At 37.0% G+C, this 20,848-nt stretch overlaps 1 protein-coding gene across 2 annotated transcripts in view; it reads left to right on the forward strand.

Moving 5' to 3' along the window:
• LOC149567685 (CLP protease regulatory subunit CLPX1, mitochondrial-like) overlaps positions 1-20,848 on the forward strand; it is a 289,493-nt gene that overhangs the window by 23,375 nt on the left and 245,270 nt on the right. For both annotated transcript variants that reach the window (XM_089820948.1, XM_089820947.1), the window contains exons 2-4: positions 14,514-14,602; positions 14,916-15,019; positions 15,188-15,267. In XM_089820948.1, the coding sequence (XP_089677074.1) occupies positions 14,514-14,602; positions 14,916-15,019; positions 15,188-15,267 (273 nt within the window). The remainder of the gene's footprint in view (positions 1-14,513; positions 14,603-14,915; positions 15,020-15,187; positions 15,268-20,848) is intronic.

A 20,848-nucleotide genomic window follows, 5' to 3' on the forward strand; every position in this document is an offset into this window, starting at 1 on the left:
TTGTGATAATGTACTGTTTGTAGATATCAGCCTTGATGATCCCATTTAGCTCCTGGCAGGATGGAAGGAGGTAATCTAAGGTGGCCAAGGAGAATTGAAATGGGGAAGGGGGTTAATCGAGATCCCAAGCCAACCAAGAAGGGTAAAAGGCTAGGCGAACCAACAATGGGCCTTGCCAACAGGGTCAGATTGGACAATTGCCACAGAGGAGCAATATGCTAAGTAAGAGTATATGTTGCGACCCTCCAAAGAGTTAGTGAAGCCTTGTAACTGATGAATAAACTTAACCAGATCAAAGATGGCCCCCAATATGAAGGGATGAGCACCGAACTCGGCCAAAATGACATTGTGAGGAGTGAATCTACGACATCTAAGGATGCGTAGAAGCATGCGGATCTAGATTCTCTCCATCGAGGTCCAATCAGACTCCAAGAGAGAGTGTCCCCAAACAGTGAAGCTGTAGAGAGCAGTTGACCTAACCAAGGAGTCTAGGAGGGACATCTTGGTCAAGGTGCCTCAAAAGTGGTGTCTGAAGCATTGTTGCTCAAGCATAGCAAGTGAATCCAAGCCCTTTGTTTATCACATGCATAAATGAATTAATGCACACAGAGAATAGACAAGAACAGCAACAACAGTACTCCGTTCATTATTCGCATATGCCAAAAAATCACATACAGAGCCTAAGATGATTTACAATGATCTCAAACGGGGTATAAATACTTCTTGCCAAACCTTCCCGAAGGGGTCTGTCGGCTACATAACAATCCTAATCTATCTGTCGGCTACAAATCTTTACCGACAACATGAACCTGTGGGCTACAAAATCTTTACCGATGACAACACCCTGTCAGCTACACAATATTTATAGATGACATCATCACCCCCCCCCGACAAAAGAAAAAGTTGTCTCCGGACGACAATTACCAAATATCCGAGACAAATTAACAAACAAGATACATTAATTGGCTAACTACAACAAGATAGATCTAATGAATTAATGCACACAGACAATAGACGAGAATAGCAACAGCAGTACTCCGTTCATTATTCGCATATGCCAAAAGATCACATACAAAGCCTAAGATGATTTACAACAATCCCAGACGGGGTATAAATGCTTCCTGTCGAACCTTCGCGAAGGGGTCTGTCGGCTACATAACAATCCTAATCTATCCGTTGATTACAAATCTTTACCGACGACATGAACCTGTCGGCTACAAAATCTTTACCGACGGCAACACTCTGTCAGCTACACAATATTTACAGACGACATCATCCCCCCCAAAAGAAAAAGTCGTCTCTGGACGACAATTACAAAATGTCCGAGACAAATTAACAAACAAGATACATTAGGTGGCTAACTACAACAAGATAGATTTGTTTTTGTCACATCACTTTCACATTCGTCCCGTGCCTGCACGAAACTGGTCTCCAACCCACATTGCATCTGTAGCTTTTGCTAACACAATACGGGTTCCTTCACTGACCTTGATAGCGACCCGTGCTGCTTTCTCTGCTTCCAACTCCTGGGTACACTGAGCCAAGTGTTGCTGTACTGCCTTTAACTGGATGATCAGCTCCTCCCAAGCTCTCTATGCATTCACCAAGACAGCTTCATGTCCAACACCTACTCCAAGTGCTTCAAAGCGTAACATCCCTCTCGAAGGGCTTGCTCCATTGCTCTCTCCACCTTTGACACACTATGCTTGCAGTAGCTCCAGGTCTCATCAACTGGTCACACTTCCCATGACTGATAACCACAACGACTGGTGGTCTAGTGGGCATTGCCCCCAACAGGGTCCTGGGGCAGCGCCCCAGGTGCGCTCCCTGAATTAGCACTCTCGAATCCACACAAAATTCCATTGAACAACCATTTTTCTATCATTTTCTTCCAATTCCAAACTCTTTCTGGAAACTGCTTATGTTTCCTCCCTGTTTATGTCTTTCCCTTCCGCTCGGCATCATACATTATTCATTCTGAACATTTTTGATCTATCGACATTTTTTTTTTTTTTTTAGGTTGGTTCCTACCTTTGCCTGTTCTGTCTCTCTATCACTCCTAACAACGCTTTTGCCTTCTTGCGGAGAATATGAGTTATTGCGTCCGTGGGATAACAAATTTATACGCCGAGCAATAACATCTCTCTCTTGCTACACCACTTGCGCAAATATTGTCTGCTACTTGGTAATGTCTCTTGCATGTCAAGGAGGCTAATGAACACTGGAAAAAGGAAGTCGCGGATAGAAGAATGAAACCTTGGCGAAAATAAACAAGTGCTGCAACCTATGGGGATAGAATACGTTCGCAAAAGAGGTAAGCAAAACACGGGAAAGGAATTGAAGTTGTGGCTAAAAGAAGACAAGTTGCGGAAAAATAAGACACTCGCGAAAGAATGAGACACCCGCAGAATGAAACGGTAATTGTAAAGGCTGTGAAAATAACAGTTTAGTTGCGGGTGAAGCAAACCATTGGATTGGCCATGGAAAAGAAGCTGTGGAGTTAAGGCCAACTGCAGGAGCCTATCCGCGAAAATCTGCCTGCCGACAAGTGTCCACGGAAAATACTGTCTGCAGACCTTTTTTTTTTGACAAGTCAATTTTCCCTCCACACTTCCTCATTCTGTGACGATGAGGGAGTTGTTCGGACTTAGCCATTCTGCGACAATGACAATGTCATCCTGGCATGGTACATCTTCAGCTTCGACCCGTTGACTGCTTGAGGCACTTCTTGTCCATCCAAGGTCCACAATTTTATTGCTCCATTGTCACCTACCTCTCGGATCTAGGATGGCCCGACCCATCTGACCTTAAACTTTTCTGTTTTGATCTCATTTCGTCCGTCATACTTCAACATCAATTGGCTCGGCTAAAACTTGTTGAGCTTCAAATGTTTATCGTGCCACGCCTTGCGTCTGTTCTGTGTCACCTCTGTGGTCCATTGTGCTTGCAATTTCGTTGTCTGCCATCCCTTGTCGTCAATAACTGTATTCTTGATTTTAAAACCTTTACTCTGTATTGCGGAAGTTTTTATTAAGCTTGTTCTCTTTGTTTCCTGTGCAGACCGTGCGATGTGTTTTCCTTGCTGCCGGCACCCTTTTAATATATCAGTGGTTCGTCGTAACATTTTCTTTCTGCGTAGTCGTACGGTGGGATCTTTCCTTTTTTTGGGTTCATACTGCATGTTCTTCCCCTCAACTTCAGCCGTAACTGCCTCTCCTTCCACTTCTCTGTATTCCTTCTGACATTCATTTTCCTCTTCTTTCTCACTTTCGTCCACCCTTAACAAATTATAGCTCGGAAAGAGTTTGTAGTCCTCTATCTGCCAGTGGTAAAGACTGTTGACAAAATCCAAATCGTCATGTGTTGGTCCTCCTTCCAACCGTAGGACTCCCTCCTGATCTAGTTCCATATACTGCCTCCCTTCATCTTCTTCTTCAAAATCTGATGACAGAGCTTCTTCCCCCACCATTTGGGTGTGTAAATCAATGACGAATTTTCGCCCTTTGCTTTCAAGTGTTAAAGTGTTTTTCTTCTAGTGGTGTTTAACTCTGGCTTGAATAAGCCATCCCTAGCCCAGAATGGCGTCGTATCCTTTTCTCTTGAGCGGGATCACGACAAAGTCAAGCAGGAACGACTGTGTGCCAATTGTCTCCGGTTGTGCCATCAGGACATCGAGAGGTTTAATGCCGTGTTGGTCCACTGTTAGCAACTGGAATGTAGGTGGCCACAATGTCGGATGTCCCAACCTCTTCCAGGTATCCTTGGGTAAGACATTCACACTGGACCCTCTGTTGACAATTGTGTCCGTCAGCACACTTCTGAGAATCCCCATCTTGACGATTGCTGGATGCCGTCCGGATGTGAGGGCTAGCAGCATTGGGTCTTCTCCACCGGTAGTAATCTCCTTCCCTCTTCTTGGTTCTCCTGGTAGCTTGGCAGTTGGCGCGATATTTGTGAGTGCCGATCGGAGCTGAGGCATTGTGATCAACAGATCATTGATTTTGATGGGTACCTCCGTTTGTAGTATCTGTCGTACAATGTTCTGTTCCGCGTAGTTCCTTGGTGAGGTGCCCGTGGTGTCCTTCAACTGAGATGTCTCCGTCTGTGTTGCTTTCTCAATTTCCTTTCGTACTTCCTCCAGCCTCTTCTTTTCTTCTGCTGGGTCGGGGTATAGTTTTGATTGTTTCCGTGTGATTGCCAATACCTCCTCTTCGTCCGTCCCGACGGTGATCAGATTCACTCCAGACTTTGGGCACTTGGCATCTTCATGATTGCCGGGTCCGCACCACTTGCATAATAGTTTTGGTGTGTTTGCTGTTGTACAATCCTGGGCAAAGTGGCCCCACAAATTACATGCTCAGCATTGAATGATTGACCGTCTGTTAGCATCGTATTGAATTCGACTTTGGTTGCCATTGTTATTGTTATTGTTCGCATTGTTCTTGTTTTGCCCTATGCTATTATTTCTATACCCCCCCGAAGTGGCACCATCAATGTTTGTGTTTCCGTTCCCTCCTGACGTGGAAGTTGCCCGTGTCAGGAGCAGTTGTTGAGGTCCTCTTGTTCTCATATTGAAGGGGCATTCTTTTGTGGAATGTCCCATGATCTGGTAGATGTCGTAGAATTGGTTCTTTGGACAGGATCTTTTGGTGTGACCCTCTGTCTTACAATCCGTGCACCATAGGTCGCTTCCCTTCGTTTCTTTTTGCATGTTCTTAAATTTCTTCATCATCCGGATCATGTCCTTCTAGAGGGCTCGGACCTTCTTGTTGCTGCTTTCATTATCATTGCTATCTTCTCCCGAAGACGTGTCATCATCTGAATCGGATGAACTACTCTTCTTTTTCTTTTTTGTCTTTTGCTCACTTTCTAAGTTCATTGCTTGATTGTATGCTTCAGTGTACGACGACAGCAACACAAACAATGAAACAAGAACATGTAACAGTAGTACTCCTTTTATTATTCACATGCCAAAGACATTACATAATGCTTATTCTCATGATTACAACAATGATCCAAAGTTGTATATATACCATCCCGAAGAACCTTCCCGAAGGGGTCAGTTGGCTACATAACAATTACCGACGACATTAACCCGTCGACTACACAATATTTACCGACGACAACATCCTGTCGGCTACACAATATTTACCGACGACATACATCCTGTCGGCTACACAATATTTACCGACAATAGAGATGCTATAGAAAAGGTGCTACAAGCAAAAGGTTCACTAAATATTTGAACTTATGAACGGAAGAAGGATTTTTTCTGTTTGCATCTACAAGAGAAGGAATAGCTTTTCAATACCAAAAGTAAAAGAAGCTTGATGATAAGAACAGAATTGAAATACAAACTGAGCAATGATTGCTGTTAGGAAATCCAAAATGACCATAATGATACAAACATAAGACATTAATGAAGACAATGGTAGCACCTTTGCATCTCTTGGATATCAGAGAGAGTTGCATATATTGGAAGAGAATACAAGAAATGAATAACAGAGCATATGTGAAGGTAAAAAACAATCAGTGAATGCAGCAGCCATGACAAAGCCAAGACATAAGACAACAAAGTCTTTGTAATGGTGGAAGTTTTCAAAGATTATGACAATAATGGCTGGTTTTTATTCCAAGTGTTTAAAATTCTTGTGTGAAGTTTCTCATCGAACTTGAACATAAAGCTATGGTTTCTTGCTAAGGCTACACTCTCAATAATAAGAATAGAAATCAGAAATACAAAGTTATGAAAGAAGCCATGTCTTTCCTTGAACTTCTACAGGAAGATTATTTATATTTTCTTCAAACTCACAAATGTTCTTACAAGATATGTAGCAGCAAAATGGGAAAAAGGATCAAGAACCTGTACAGGCTTCAAAAGATATCATAAAATGAGGATGGGAAAACATTCATCAGCAGAAATGGTGTTCAAATCAAGTATGTATGAAACTGTGAAAAGTTATTACCACCATTCACATGAATCTCTCAGAATCTAAAAACCCTATAGCAGAATGAAGTAAAAAAGCAAATACTAATAACCTAGAAAACACAAATGAACAAACTATGTGTTTACTGGAAAGAGTTGTTATTCTCAGTAGAATAATGGAAACTTATATGAGAATAACGGAAGTGTTTTACCAAGTAAAGGAGATCTAGAATATAAATGAAGTCGATAAAATGAGGAGGGTTTTTTGTCAACCATGGCAGCCAGGTTCATGTATTTTGAAAACTCAGAAAGGAAGAATGAAACAATGCACATATCTTCTTTTTACCATGTCAATCTGCAAGAAATTCATTATTTATGGCATAGTAATAGGAAAGCTCAAAAAGTCAGCATGGAAATAGTAACAGCTGAAGATAAAACCCTATTTCAAAATGCTTCTACAGATAGGAACCTTAAATAATTTCTTGTGCCTATTACAGGGAGAGAATATAAAAAATGGCTTACCTAGTTCAAGTAGAGAAAACAGCTATAGCAGCAACAAAACGGGTGTGAGTTGCCATCAGCGAATTGCTCCAGCAAACTCCAATAGATCAAAATGCACTCATGAGAAGCAAGAAGCATGCAATATGCCATTTCAAATATCAGAAAACCAGGGTCCATGAAACTCCAAGAAAATTCCAGATTGAAAAGAATAGGAAAACACGAGTTCTAGAAACCCCAAGTGCCATAATAATAACATCGAATAGCAAACAAGACCCAGTAAAAAGACCCGGAAAACTCTAGGAAAAGAGTTAAATCTTTCAAATAATCTCTATTCCAAGTGCCAAATAACTGCAATGACAAGCAGTTGAGAACCAAAAAGTAGAAATGAACAAACTCCAAGTTGAGACGGCTTCAAAAGGACCAACAAAAATGCAAGAAATTTCCAAGGGTTTCCAAACCCTTGATCGCTATTTTTTCCTTTGTCTAAACTCCAGAATATTTGAATGATAAAATGACTTGTGGTCTACATTTATGTATTCCTCAATTGCTTTTCATATAATTTTGGGTCTGACTCGTGGGTTTTACATTTTCATGGGATACATGTCTATAAATTAATATAGTAATATGCAAGATAGTTTCATCAAATTTGCATATTATCATATTGATCTATTATTTTGTTGTGATTATTTGTAAATGTAACTATTATTTTATAATTGATGCTCTATATATCAATTATTTAATAGTAAATTTGGTGCAACAAAATAATAAGTTAGAGGGAGACTTAACAGGGAGATAGCTGAGTCATGTGTTGACTAAAAGTGTCAAGGTAGCGGTGGCATCCTAATTGCCTATAAGTTTGAGGATTGGGAGTTCAGTGTCATGTCCCCATTTTGGAGGCAATTTGATTTAATTAATTAAATTAATTAGGTTGTCCAAAATAATGAATATTTTATGAGGATGACTAATTAATTATTTTAATTAAATAAATAAGTGGTATTAAGTTAATTATTTATAAAGTTATCAAATAAATAAATATTAAAAGGTAACTTTATATTTAATTAATTTAATAAAGTGACTTGAATTATAAAATATTTTATAAAGTCACTTAATAGATAAAATAAAATAATGTTCTAGAAGCTTCTAAAGAAAGTGGAGAAAAAAGAATAAATAGGCACCCCGGGCTTCATTCTAATCATCCAGATTTGTTGTTGTTGATGTTGATGTTTGTTGATGTGCATTATGGAGCCTAGGGCTTTTGCAATAGTCACAACTGGCCATTGATAAGAAAAACTCTCAATTGGTACGCAATTTTGAGGGTGTGAAATATCACTTGAATTATTGCAGCTGGGAGGAAGATACTTCAATCTTCTATTTGTGCTACATTGAGAAAAAATATTTCAGGCCGAAAAAGCAATTCGAAAAAAGCAGGCCAAAAAAGCAGTCCGAAAAAAGCAGGCCAAAAAAGCAGGCCGAAAAAGCAGAACCGAAAAAGCAGTTCGAAAAAGCAGGCCGAAAAAGCAGTTCGAAAAAGCAGGCCGAAAAAGCAGTTCGAAAAAAGCAGGCCGAAAAAGCAGTTCGAAAAAAGCAAGCCGAAAAAGTAGAACCGAAAAAGCAGGCCGAAAAAGCAGGTCCGGAAAAGCAATCTGAAAAAAGCAATCCGAAAAAGCAAATTCGAAAAGGCAAAGAAAATTATTACAGCCATCTACAATCAGGGGTGGCAGCTAGAGAGGCACGACTTGGGCATTTGAGGAGGTTATTTTCTGTTCAGTGGTATTGCAATACATCTATTCTCTAAGGCAACTTCATATACCAGGTCTGATGTGTATTTTCATAGTTGCCTTTCACTATAGAGTGCTGTTGTAATTGTCATTTCGTATCAGACCTATCATTCATTAATAGATATATCATTCATTTTTACATTCCTCACAATGGTATCAGCAATCCATGGCTTTAGTTGTATTTAATCATGCATGTGATTAGCGTACTGCTGTAGGGGAGTATTGAAGTTAGATATTTAGTGTTGCATTAGTTTTCATTGGCAGCTGTAGGTGCATATTACTTTACCAGCAATCATCATATTTTGATATCTTTGTAAATGCCAAGAGTCTTGGCTAACTTAGTATGAATATTATATTGGATACTCATTCTCAATCAAGGAGATACAATTGCTGGTCATTAATAGTTGTCTTTGAGCGTTAATATATCATTTCTTATCAGCCAGTTAGCTTGCATACCAACTGTTTGTTAAAATACCAGTTGGCTGTAAGTGATCATTTTCATGATTAGAACTCATATATGCATTCACTATTGCCAAAATTACTTGCATATTTATGTTAGGTCATTGTATAAACAATTTGGAGTCTTTTGTAAGCATTCTCTTTGAGGAAAATCCAAACAAGAATCACTGCAGCAATCTGAAAAGTTATATCAGTCAGAGGACCCTTGCTTGCAAAGTGTTTGACGAAATGTCAAACAACTGAAGTATAAAGATTTTTGGTGTTGGAAGAAGTTATAACCTGTTGGGGTTATTACATTCAGCTCAAATTTGAAACTTGAAGTCTCCTTGTGTGATGGGGTAGTAGTGGCGCTTTGTAATTGCCAAGTGTCCTAGTTATCATTTAGAGACTTTCAGTCTTTATCCAACTTTGAGCGACTTTAGGAGTGATTTTAGGTGATTTCGGAGTCCTCTTAGACTTGTCATCCTAGACACATTAGAGCAAGAGTTTGGAATACTTTTGGCATCATTCCGAAGTTCTTGGAGTCAATTTTGGAGCAATTTTCTTTGATATCCGACCCTCACTTCCTGATTTTGTGGGAAAGTGGTTGAGTTTGGAATTTGTTATATACTTCTCATTTAGAGTGAGATGGGGTTGAGTTTTTGAGAGAACAAAGCCTTTGTCATTTCAGGCACTGTGTTCATTTTTCTACTGTATCAGATTTGAAATATGTATTTTCAAAGTCTGTGACAGTTTATAAAACAGATTTTGGATCTATTTTTGGAGTTATACTTGTATGCTTTGATAGTGTTTGATGTCATTTTCTTGTGTTTCTTGTTAGAAACCTTAAAATTATGTCTCATTCTGCATCTTTTATGATTTGAAGTACTATGCACAAGTTAGGGGTTATATCAAGTATTTAGAAGATATTGACTGTGATTAATTCCTTTTAATATTTTTAGGTTCTAATTTTTCCTCTGAAATACTTATGTGCAAAGTTTATAACCAGGAGTTGTATCTGTGTTTAGATTGGTGCAAGCTGTCAGCTTGTGCTTGGAAAGCTATTTGCTTCGTTCAAATTGATTCGTGTATCACCCTGTTATTCATTTATGCAATATATTCAGTTATCAGTACTTCTCTACCTCTTTCCCTCACAAGTTTCCTTAGTTTTTGATAGTTAGGTGATTCACCATACAAAATCAGAACCCGAAGGTTCAGTCAGGTCATATGATACCCACAACTTATGATTGATTTCATGTTTCTCCAAAATTGCTGAAGTTTTAGGACATTAGCAATAGGGTGCAAAATTTTGGAATTATTTGTCATCTTTGGATCAAGAAACCCAACAAGGAGCTAGGGCATGTGTAGAGGGAATTCCCATTTGGAAAATGATTCTCGAGGATTTCTTAGACAGAGTCGAAGTTGTCAAGGAAGACTCTCTACTCTCTAATCTTTGAGAGGACTGGCCTAATTTCAATTGAATGCTCTATTGCTTAGAGAGTTCAAGTATCGCCTATAGGAGTTAACCTTTGACTATAAGCAATGAGTATTTTTATGATTATTCCCTTGAATATTGATCATGAATGTTATGTAGAATAGTGAATCATATATGCTTGTATCATTAATATTTCCCTTTGGGATAGTTTATTTAGTTTGACACATCTGTTAGAAGGAGCAGATGGAGGATATGTTTTTAGTTGATTTTTTGAATATCTTGATCATATCAAAATGAGCGAGAGTTTTGGCTTCATGTTAACATTCGGTATCATGCGTATGACTGTATGATCTAATGGGCCTACCCCTAATGCACATCATGAGGAAGTGACGACTTCCAAATGATTATCACTTGTCTTTGTCAAAGTTATTGAAAGGTGATGATCTTACAATAACTTAATTTTCTATTACTATGGATATCTTATGATGTCTATGTAGATCATGATAGATTATGAGAATGTGTTTGCACATACTTTATAAACATTTTTGAGTACATGGTGAATGTTATGCAAATTGATGTTTTGGAGGCCGTTGCATAGAGTACTTGGTGAATATCACGTGATTTGATGTTCAGGAGGCCATTACTCATAGTACTTGGTGAATATCTTGCATCTCGACATTCTGGAGGCCATTACTCAAAGAGTATTTGGTGAATATCATATGTTGATAGTTTGGAGGCCAATACTCATGATATCAAATGTGATATCAAACCTTATTGAGTACACGGTGAATATCATATGTTGATATTTTGCAGGCCATTACTCAAAGTATTTGGTGAATATCATATGTTGATATTCTAGAGGCCAATATTCATATGATTTCAAAAGGGTGAATATCAAGTGTTGATATTTTGTAGACCATTACTCATAGTATTTGGTGAATATTACATGTTAGTATTCTAGAGGCCAACACTCATGATATCAAAATGGTGGATATCTCTGATCAAAGATATCCTTCAAATTTGTCATTTCTAATATTACCAATGGTGTAATATTATCATGTGTTTATCCTCCTTAGCTAAGAGGGAGCGTTGATGTTTGGTAGCTTTAGTTGGATAAACTATGAGATTAAAGTGCAAATATGTGTGTGTGTGTGTGAGATATTATATATATATATATATATATATATATATGTATATATATATATGTATATATATATATATATATGTATGTATATATATATATGTATGTATATATATATATATATGTATATATATATATATATATAAATTATATATATTTATATTATTATGTGAGATATTATATATTTATATATAATCATCAGAGAAATAAATACAATGATATATATATATATATATATATATATATATATATATATATATATATATATATATATATATATATATGTTAATGAATAAGACATGTCCCATGAAGGGACATGTCTATTCTTAATTTGTTCTCTATATATATAATCGTTGTCTTTGGAAAGTATATACCAAGAAAGCAATACAACTGCATTTGCAGCTATGTGAGAAAACCAACACAAACATCGAGGTTTTGAGGGAAAATATCGCCAAAGCGTCTAGCAGAGGTGTTTTCTGTTGATGAGGAGTTCATTTGTATTGTTTGCCGTCTGTTTGGGAAGGAGTTCATTAATAAAGACTTTCGGCCAAGGACAAATGTAGATATCTCCTCTCTGTTTTGTGCCTAGCTTTTCTTCTGGCTTAAAGTAAATATGAGGTGACAAAGATGATCAAACTTTGTGTTTGGGACTACAACGTTGGTTGGACATGGCGAAAATTGGTGTCGATTTTTGTACAAGGGAGGGTTTGTGGAGACATGTTGAGGGAGTTGTAGAAGGCTTTCAACCATTCATCATGTTTAGTTCTTTAGTGCCTATTCTGCAGAGGGTGGGTGAGGCGAGGAAAGCATGGATGGAATTGTTAAAATCTATGGAGTGAGAGGAGGATCAACAAAGGATGGCAAAAGAAAGGAAGAGGAAGCGGAAATTTACTCCACACAAGGTAGGGGAACGAGATGCAGGCGAGTTTCCTAGGATGGTGTGGCAACTAGTGTTGGGTTGCAAGCAGAGTAAGGTGGAAACGAAAGGCGACATCATGGTGAATGAATTCAGGGAGATGTTGTGTCGTTGGGGCCAAAATGTGTAATCTCCTACCATGCTTTGGTAGTTCGCTAGCCCATTTTCTCTAGTAGGGCTCATCTGTTTATGGGCTTAGGGTAGAAGTTGCTTTTGTCTTAATGGTCGATGGGTAGTAGGATTGTGTTTTTTTTTTGCATTATAGTGGTGGATAGTTGAATTGGGGTTTCATGCCTCTTTTTGATTGTAAAGTGAACTCTTTTTATTAGTAATAAATTATTATCGCTTATAAAAAAAAAAGAATTTCAAAATTGTAGTTTACAACTAATTCATTGTGAATCACAAAATTCATTGTTACATCTTTATATGAGGCCTTGAATTTGAATAATATCGTAGTCGATTAAATAACATTTTGAATATCAATATTTGTAGTTGTATGAGTGCATTGCTATGTTGCTATAGTTGAGTACCTTGAAATGAATCAATGATCATGATTTTCCGCTTCACTGTTTCAATGGTTGCTCACCTCTTGGTTGTCAATACAAATGATAACACAATCTTTAAGTTGTAGTGCTGAGAAGTGAAACTAGGGTTTTTACTGCTAATTTAATCTTTGCAATTTAAGCTTGGCATTTTTTCAATTTTGGCATGAGATGTCTGTGTGTCAACTGTTAGAGGGATTGCCCTACAAACTTTAGAAAGTTGATAGAATGTGATATCGAATTGAACTTTCTTTGAATAGGCCTCAGAGTTTTTTCACATACCTTTTTGTGGGTAATTGTGCTCATTTGTCACCTGTCTGGCATTGGATTTGAAAGAGTATTTAATATTCATCCAACCTACTATTGTGTATCACCTACTCTACCCAAATCTTTAATTTCATCTTTACATGCAAACAAAAGGTTTGTCGGCAGCATTTGCCATTCTGAGAAACCATGCAAACAAATGACTGTGAAGCTGATTAACATAAATTGAACTGAACTATCGAATTTCATATCATCATCTATGCAGAAAAACATTTAAACACTGGATACACAGCACTCAGTTCTAATTAAAATTACAACAAGATAGCTAAGTCATCCAAGGATATGGCATCTTTTAAATATGCAACGCTAACATATATTGGTGTTCCTTTTATTGAGAACATACCTAAGAGGACCTTCTGTGTCTTTAACAATATCAGCATTCTGAGAATTTAAATGCGAGAATGTTCCATGCCAAAATTGATCGCTCTAGTTAGATTTAATAAAGATTTGTGGTTTAAACAGTTGGCATCACATAATTAGACTATTGTCCTTTATTGCCTTAAGCATATATTTGATAACGGATCAGGTTGTCCTTTAGAACATTGATCTCCATCAAAGTTCAAGTTGTAACTTTGCTTTGTAATTTAAATTACTGAGATCAATTTATTATAACTGGCTAGTGATTTTGATAAAAGTTGCATGTTCTTGCCACGTGCATTACCTGTTTCCTCTTTTGTATCTATTGTCCCTTTGATACTTGTCTCCCGTGTTAAATTTGTTAGTCATAACTTGTTTTCTTTGTTGGCTCTGCAGCCATGGAAGTTTGGAACAATATACTTTCTCAGTTAGTAGTTAATATCCATCAGGGAATTAGAACTTTGCTTTTATTGCATGCTTGTATTGTTTATAATGCTAGAATTGTCTATACTTTAGACTCGTAGAGCTTGCTTGCAACTACTAAATTCTTTATTTTTGTTTCGCCCAAGCTAAATATTTCTTACCATCTTTCACAATAGAATTGTGAACCAATAGATATAGGAAGTCAATTTTTTGGTAAGTTATATACTACAAATATTCCACTAGTGCTGATGGTATATTTCAATTTTCAATTAACAAAATTTCTGGTTGCATTAACCCCTGAACAGTTTGCCAATGTTAAAATGCCGAGCACCCTTTAAAATTAGATACCTCTAGAGTCTTTAGCTTGTTAATAGTTGTTATTAATTGATCTGAATAGTTTTCTGAAACATTTTTCAATGTGTAGTTGGATCAAAGATGCTAAAATTGGATAAGGAAATACAATTTTCTTCAATTTTGTAGGTGAAGTTTATGTCTGCAAGCTTTGGTTTAGCCAACTAATTTATGGGAATACATAAGAAAATTGAATTTATATGAATATCTTAACAATTCGATCTTTGCTGTTGCTGTGAGGGAGTACCTCTTTGATGCTTGCATTTAAACATTTAATGGTTGATATTTGTGTTTTATTGTTGAAAGTTTTGGATACACTTGAAGACCTGTCTATCGCAAGTTTTGTTTGGTAGTAGTAGCTCATGTGTATGCATGTTGCAGGTGCTGGCTGTTGCAGTTTATAATCATTACAAGCGTATTTATCACGAATCATTGCAGAAAGGCAGTTGCAAGGGGTTTTCTTCAAATGGGTACGAAATATAGTACCTTAATTTAGATCCTAAATGTCATTATTACTGCATTTTATGTCTGATCTTGTTTGTTGAAAATGATTTGTTTTCTTGACACGATCTCGATCTCATACTTCTGCCTTCCAACTTTTTTTTGTATTACAAGAAGGCTAGAAAAGGGGTTTTGAAAGGTCCCAAACCTTCTACAAAAACTAATCCAGATATAGGATGTAGTCTAGTACTCAATTTTCCCTTTCAGCTTGTTTCCTGGGGTAGATAGATACACTGTTTCTACTATTAGCTAAGATTTGGTAATAATTATTTAACTTGGCAGGCTCAGAACCTCAGACAATAGTATTGAAGAAGAAGACAGGAATGAAAGTGATATGGTGGAGTTGGAGAAAAGCAATGTTCTTATGATGGGCGCTACTGGTTCAGGTTTTAGTTGTTTCCATAGGCATCAATCTATTGATTATTCTATATAGTTTTATTTCTGTACATCAAGAGAGATGTAATGTTGTTTAGTTAGTTGGGCCATGACATCATTTTGTCTATTTTTTAACATAGTGGCACAACTCATATAGATGGCTTGTGCTTTAAGAACAGGGAAGACGCTACTTGCAAAAACTCTGGCAAGGTTTGTGAACGTGCCATTTGTTATTGCGGATGCCACAACCTTGACCCAGGTACAGACTATATCTCCAATTTATTCATCCACCAGTCAATCAAGGGGAAAATTACCTCGAAAGGTTTTTTGTCCCACAATTTACTGACTGACTGCTCTTCTCAGTTACTCAGAGCAAATTTTCTTAAGAGAAAACACTTTGAGTGATGGTGCTTACTCATTGACAGTTTCTTGGCTTAGGAAATCTGATACATGGATAATCATTTGTCAGCTAACTGAAGTTTTCTTTGCTGGGGTTATCAAGTTGCAATTTTTTGCAATTAATGTGACAGTCTTTTTGGTTAAGCATATCCAGCAAGGGCTAAATGCTATATAAAAATGATGACGGGAAGCAAAATATGTAAGCAATCTGAAAAACATAGTAAAGGAGGAAAACTTGGCCAATCTTACTCAGCAATCAGATTCACAGGAAAAACAGTTTTTACTCTATTATTTCATGTGCTCTTTCTTGCAGAGTACATGGCTAGAATTGATGAGTAATGTTAGCTTTGATTTCTTTAGGTTTATTAAGTCACTAAGTCAAGAACCTGGGCATTTTCATCTCTTAATGCTTAGCTACTTGTGTATTTTATCTTGTAAATGTACAGCTGCAAACACATTACTGGAATTCATATTCTGATATTTTATATGCTTGTGCCTCTTGCATGAGTTTTATAAGTCTACAATAGATTGGGTTATGCTCTTTGATAAGTTTTCTGATTTTCTTCTTTCTTTGTGGATCACGAGACAAATGTAAATCTCATGTACATGCAGTTAGCCATTTGCATGAGTTGTATCTGCTCACAGTTTTGGTTAATATCTTCACTAATGTCTTTTACATTGTCTGTATCTTAAGTGGATCAAAAGATTAATATAAATATGGGCTTATTTTTATCATTAACGGTGCACAGGTTTGTCATTTTCTTGTCTATTAATTTGGGGAAATTTGATTGGAGGCTTATGTTTGAATTTTATTGAATTTGATAGAGCAAATGCATGCTTATAATGCCATTAATTTCTTGAGAACAAACTCCTTTGAGAATAATTTCCCAAACTAACGACTAACATTATTTATTTTCTAATTCTATTTAATCTAGTAGATCTATCTTAAATGATGCAATATTCCAACTTTCCACCATTATCACATCAACTGAAACAAAGGACAAAACATTGCAAGAGTTGAACACAACACCTCTTCTGGAAACTTTTATTGATCACCACCACCAACTCTCCTCACTCATCCAAGAAACACCAACATATATAGTGACTCAATCATATATAGTGACTCCTCCAACATATGCTTTGTGTGAATCAACGCCATCTTCAGACACTTTGAGTGCTCCTCCCGCGTACATCTTCATCAGCGTGATGACCTGGTTCGCACTTCTTGCTCCCACGGTGATTCTTTATCCAATGGGAAACAGTTTTGCCTTCATTATCCAATATTTGTGACTCCAGTATCTTGGCGGATTTCTCAGATTTTCCTGCACACGTGTTTTAAACTCCTCCTGTATGCATCTCCGAACCAAGAAGCATACGCACACATCGTCAACCTTTCATGGAAACTTCCTCTGCTAGCCATCATGGATTCTGGCATACCGTATGTGCAAAAATTCCTTTATACTGTGTCTTAATAAACCTGCAAAAAAGAAAACATACAATATCATTAGATACTTAATAGCGATTAGTATGAGAAATATAGATTCTATGCTCTTGCTGGTGTGGACAGTAGATGCCTGGAGATGATCAACGATTTCTTTCTGCTGTTGCTCTTGCAGAGTGCTAGTCTCTCTAGGTGCAGTATTCCCTGGATGCCGTTGTATATGTACAAATTGCTTATCAGCTGTCCTCACAAAATGTTCAGGCAACATGTCCTTATCACTGCCAGCGGGATTGTCGAGCAGATCTAAAAAATTGTAGGCCTGAGAGTAAGCTTTTATTACATCTCTCGCTTCATGGCCTTCCAACTCAAGCAATAACTGTATGAGGGAAAGTTGTCATCTTCCACGAGTGCGCTGTCAAGTACTTGAAGTGGACGTCCCTGCTTAGCCTTAGCCTTGGCCTTTTTTCTACAATTTGCAAAAACTCTTCGTCTTCAGAATTTTCAATAGTAGAATGTTTTCTCAAGGGTTCAATCAATCTCTCTGATTTTGCACCTTCTTTACACCCATTTTCCATGAATTCCTTCTTTTCTTAAGAGCTTCCAAACTTGCAGCCATCAGATATTGGGGAGTCTCTCCGGGCATCTTAACCTTCTTCAATGCTTGTTCTGAAATGGCAAAATCAGGATTAGCTTCAACAACTGGAAGCAACCGAATTTTGTCAACGAAAAAACATTTCTCTGTCAAAAAGCAGCAGAATCTACTGAATAAAATTAAACGTCTCTGCAAACCAGATCCTCATTGCATGATACAGGCAACATAAGGGATATAAATTTGTCACTCCAGAGACTGACAAGCTGGGCTACACAACATCAAATCTCCTAGTCTGCATATGCTCTTCCAACCTGCACCTCAATATCAGGTTCCAAGCTTTTCCCTGATTCTGAACCATGAACACTTTGTGGTGTTACAATATTCTCGGGAAGTTCATCGGTTGAAAACATTTCATGATCTCCAGCAGCTTTACTGTTTTCTTGCATTTCCTGGGCTGGTTCAGTAGAAATGTCAATTAAATTATTATTTGCAGTATCAGTTGCATCCATGCTGCTCACGGGATTCATCCTCTTCGAAGAGAGTATCTTTAATGCCTATGTCAACATCTTTCAATTCTCTTCCATTTGGGTTTGTACCTTAACAACACTTATCTCTTGGATCTTTAAAGATTCAGATTGATTTTCAATATTGCTAGTATCTGGTAGACAACTCTGTGAATTACCATTTATCTCTGGTTGGATATTTGTAATGTTATCTCCCTGGCTATTACATTTTACAATATTCACAAATTTGACAGTACCAAACCTAGTACACTTAAAACAGATATCTTCTGAGATTTCTTTTATTTTCTTTTCAGAAAATTGCAGCTGCTCCTCTTATATGACCGAGTCTCTAAATACGCTGGTCCCAATTCTCTGTATATGTCAATGCTGCATATTCTGTAGCTTACCTTTATTAATATAATGTCTGGAAATTCATTGTTGCCTTGCTGATGAATATATGTATTCTTCATAAGGGTTGCTGAATGCTATGAGTAGTCTTCTTATCTGACTCTGTCTATCCTTTAATAAAACATCTGCAACTTCTAATACCTATTTCTGTTACAATCTTTCTTTGATATCTACAGCTGAGCTGTATTTAAGTCTCTTAGTTTGATGCTTGTCATCAAATTTCTATTTTTCAAGAAATATATTGGTGTACATGAAATCTGTTTACATTTTCCTATCCAATTTGCTACCACCATGACAGCAACCATATCACAACAAGGACCATAATCTCTTTGCAAATAGTTCACAAGGTCTTCATGTGTCTGTTTAAGAATATCATAACATTCCTATGAATGATCGGATAAAATGATTTGAGTGGAGACTACAATTTGCAAAAATATCCAGGCTCCATCAGTGGCTCTGATTGGGGACATATGCCCCTTGTGGGCATAGCGAGATTCCAGCTTTCTCTGGAGGAGCAGACCGTGCACCATGCTTGGCATGATGCAAGGTGAAATTGGGTGGCCCTAGGCCTCCCCCAAAATTAAACATCACTTCTTTCCTCGATCAAATACCCAATTCTGATCCTTCAATACTTTGAATCTCATGAATATGATAACAAATTGTTCCTTAGTAAGATTTGATTTGTCAGTAAACAACAAACAGGCATCATATGACATGTACTTTACTTGTTTATAATTAGAATTTTCCTTATCAACAAGATTTATAAAGAAGAAATAAATTTCATTATCAATTAGTCCAAATATCTGACCTCTTGCACCACTCATTTGGTTAGTATAATAAAAAGAAATTAAATCTTTAAAAGAAATATGATGAAAACTTAGAAACATTTCACTAAGCATTTTGTTAGCAAATACTACCATAGGGTCTTCGAGGATACTTACCTCAGTATGCTGTCCATATTTCATACCTGTATCAAATGCATTATTCTTATGAATATGATTTTCTGATTCAGCTTTATCAGCGCAATCATTAACCTTTGGTAAGTCATCAATTACAGTATGGTCCTTGCTGGATAGAAGATCCATGTCTTCATGCATTTGATCAATCATACAAATATTTAGATTAGTTTTCTCTGCTTGGACATCTTCTAGCATGCAATTTCCTTGATCTCTATGCCTTAAATGCTGATCTTCCTCGCACAAAGGTTTTGAAAGTAGGTCACTTTCAGGTAATACAGATTTCCTGTGATCAGGATTCTGATTAGATATGATACTTGAAAAAATTTCAGAACTATGCTTCGAGCTCAACACACTCTCTTCATTGCACTTGTTTGACTTCATATCATCCGTATGCATCTGATATGATCTTGGCTCATTGGATGAACTAAAAAGATTCCCGCCTTGTGAGTACATACTACACATCTTATGGACTTCACAATTATCATTAAATATGATATCTTTATTATTTTCATCATAGTGCTGAGATATTTGTTCTTCCAACAATGGACTCAAAAATATAGAATGCTCAAGTATATCTCCATCATCCGATATTTTTTCATGCTGTTCATCTTCATCTTCACAAGATACTATGTCCAGATTCTCTATTGTTTCATTGAATAAAAGATCTGAAGTGATGTTAAAGTCTTTGGATGCCTTTTCTTCTTCTTCATGCATGTTCACGCTATCCTCAAAATCTAATAATGTATAAGGGTTGTATTCTTCATTCTCCTCTGCTAGTTCATCATGTATAGGATCATAACATTCTTTGAAATTGTATCTAAACGTATCTCTCTCTAGACTTGGACTACAATACTCATCTTCAAATATTTCATCCTCTTGAGAATTATATACTCTTCGGGGTTCATTGTTTTCCTCCTCATGAGAGTAACATGGATTTGTAGAGAGGGCTGGACTTTCCTGTTGATTGAATATTTCATAGGACACATTTATTATCTCATCAATATGCTTTTCTTTGTATACAGGAAGAAAATTTTTACCCCCCTTTTCAACATACTTTTGATATTCCATGTCTAACAAGATCGAAATCTCATCCGCACTGAGAGAATCCTCCTCATGATTTCCATTTTCATCACCTAATTCCTTACCGGTCACATCATGATCGACTTCTTCTTTAATTTCTTTTACACTTGAACCTGAAATATTGCTATGTTCTTGTTTAACTTTAGTACTTGACTCCACTTCCTGCCCACTCCTCATGGGTACTGGTTGTTAGTGCAGTTTCTAATTTTATTGCCACAATGACCCGACCTTCCAAATTGGCTTCTACTCTATACTGATACTAACACTTCCTACACCCATTACCACTAACACTCCTTACTCTTAATTGCGTAGGTTTCTGTTAAAAAAGATTTCCAGTAGTATAAGGAGACTAATGAATATTTTGCAGATAAAACTTACTTTTGAAAGTTGATCAGATAGCATGAGTTTGATACTGTCACTCCAAGTCTGAACCTATGTACACACTTTTGAGAGCTACT

The sequence above is a fragment of the Cupressus sempervirens genome, chromosome 3 (genome assembly GCF_028749045.1).
Source record: "Cupressus sempervirens isolate cs-2001-9-10 chromosome 3, ASM2874904v1, whole genome shotgun sequence".
Classification (NCBI taxonomy): domain Eukaryota; kingdom Viridiplantae; phylum Streptophyta; class Pinopsida; order Cupressales; family Cupressaceae; genus Cupressus; species Cupressus sempervirens.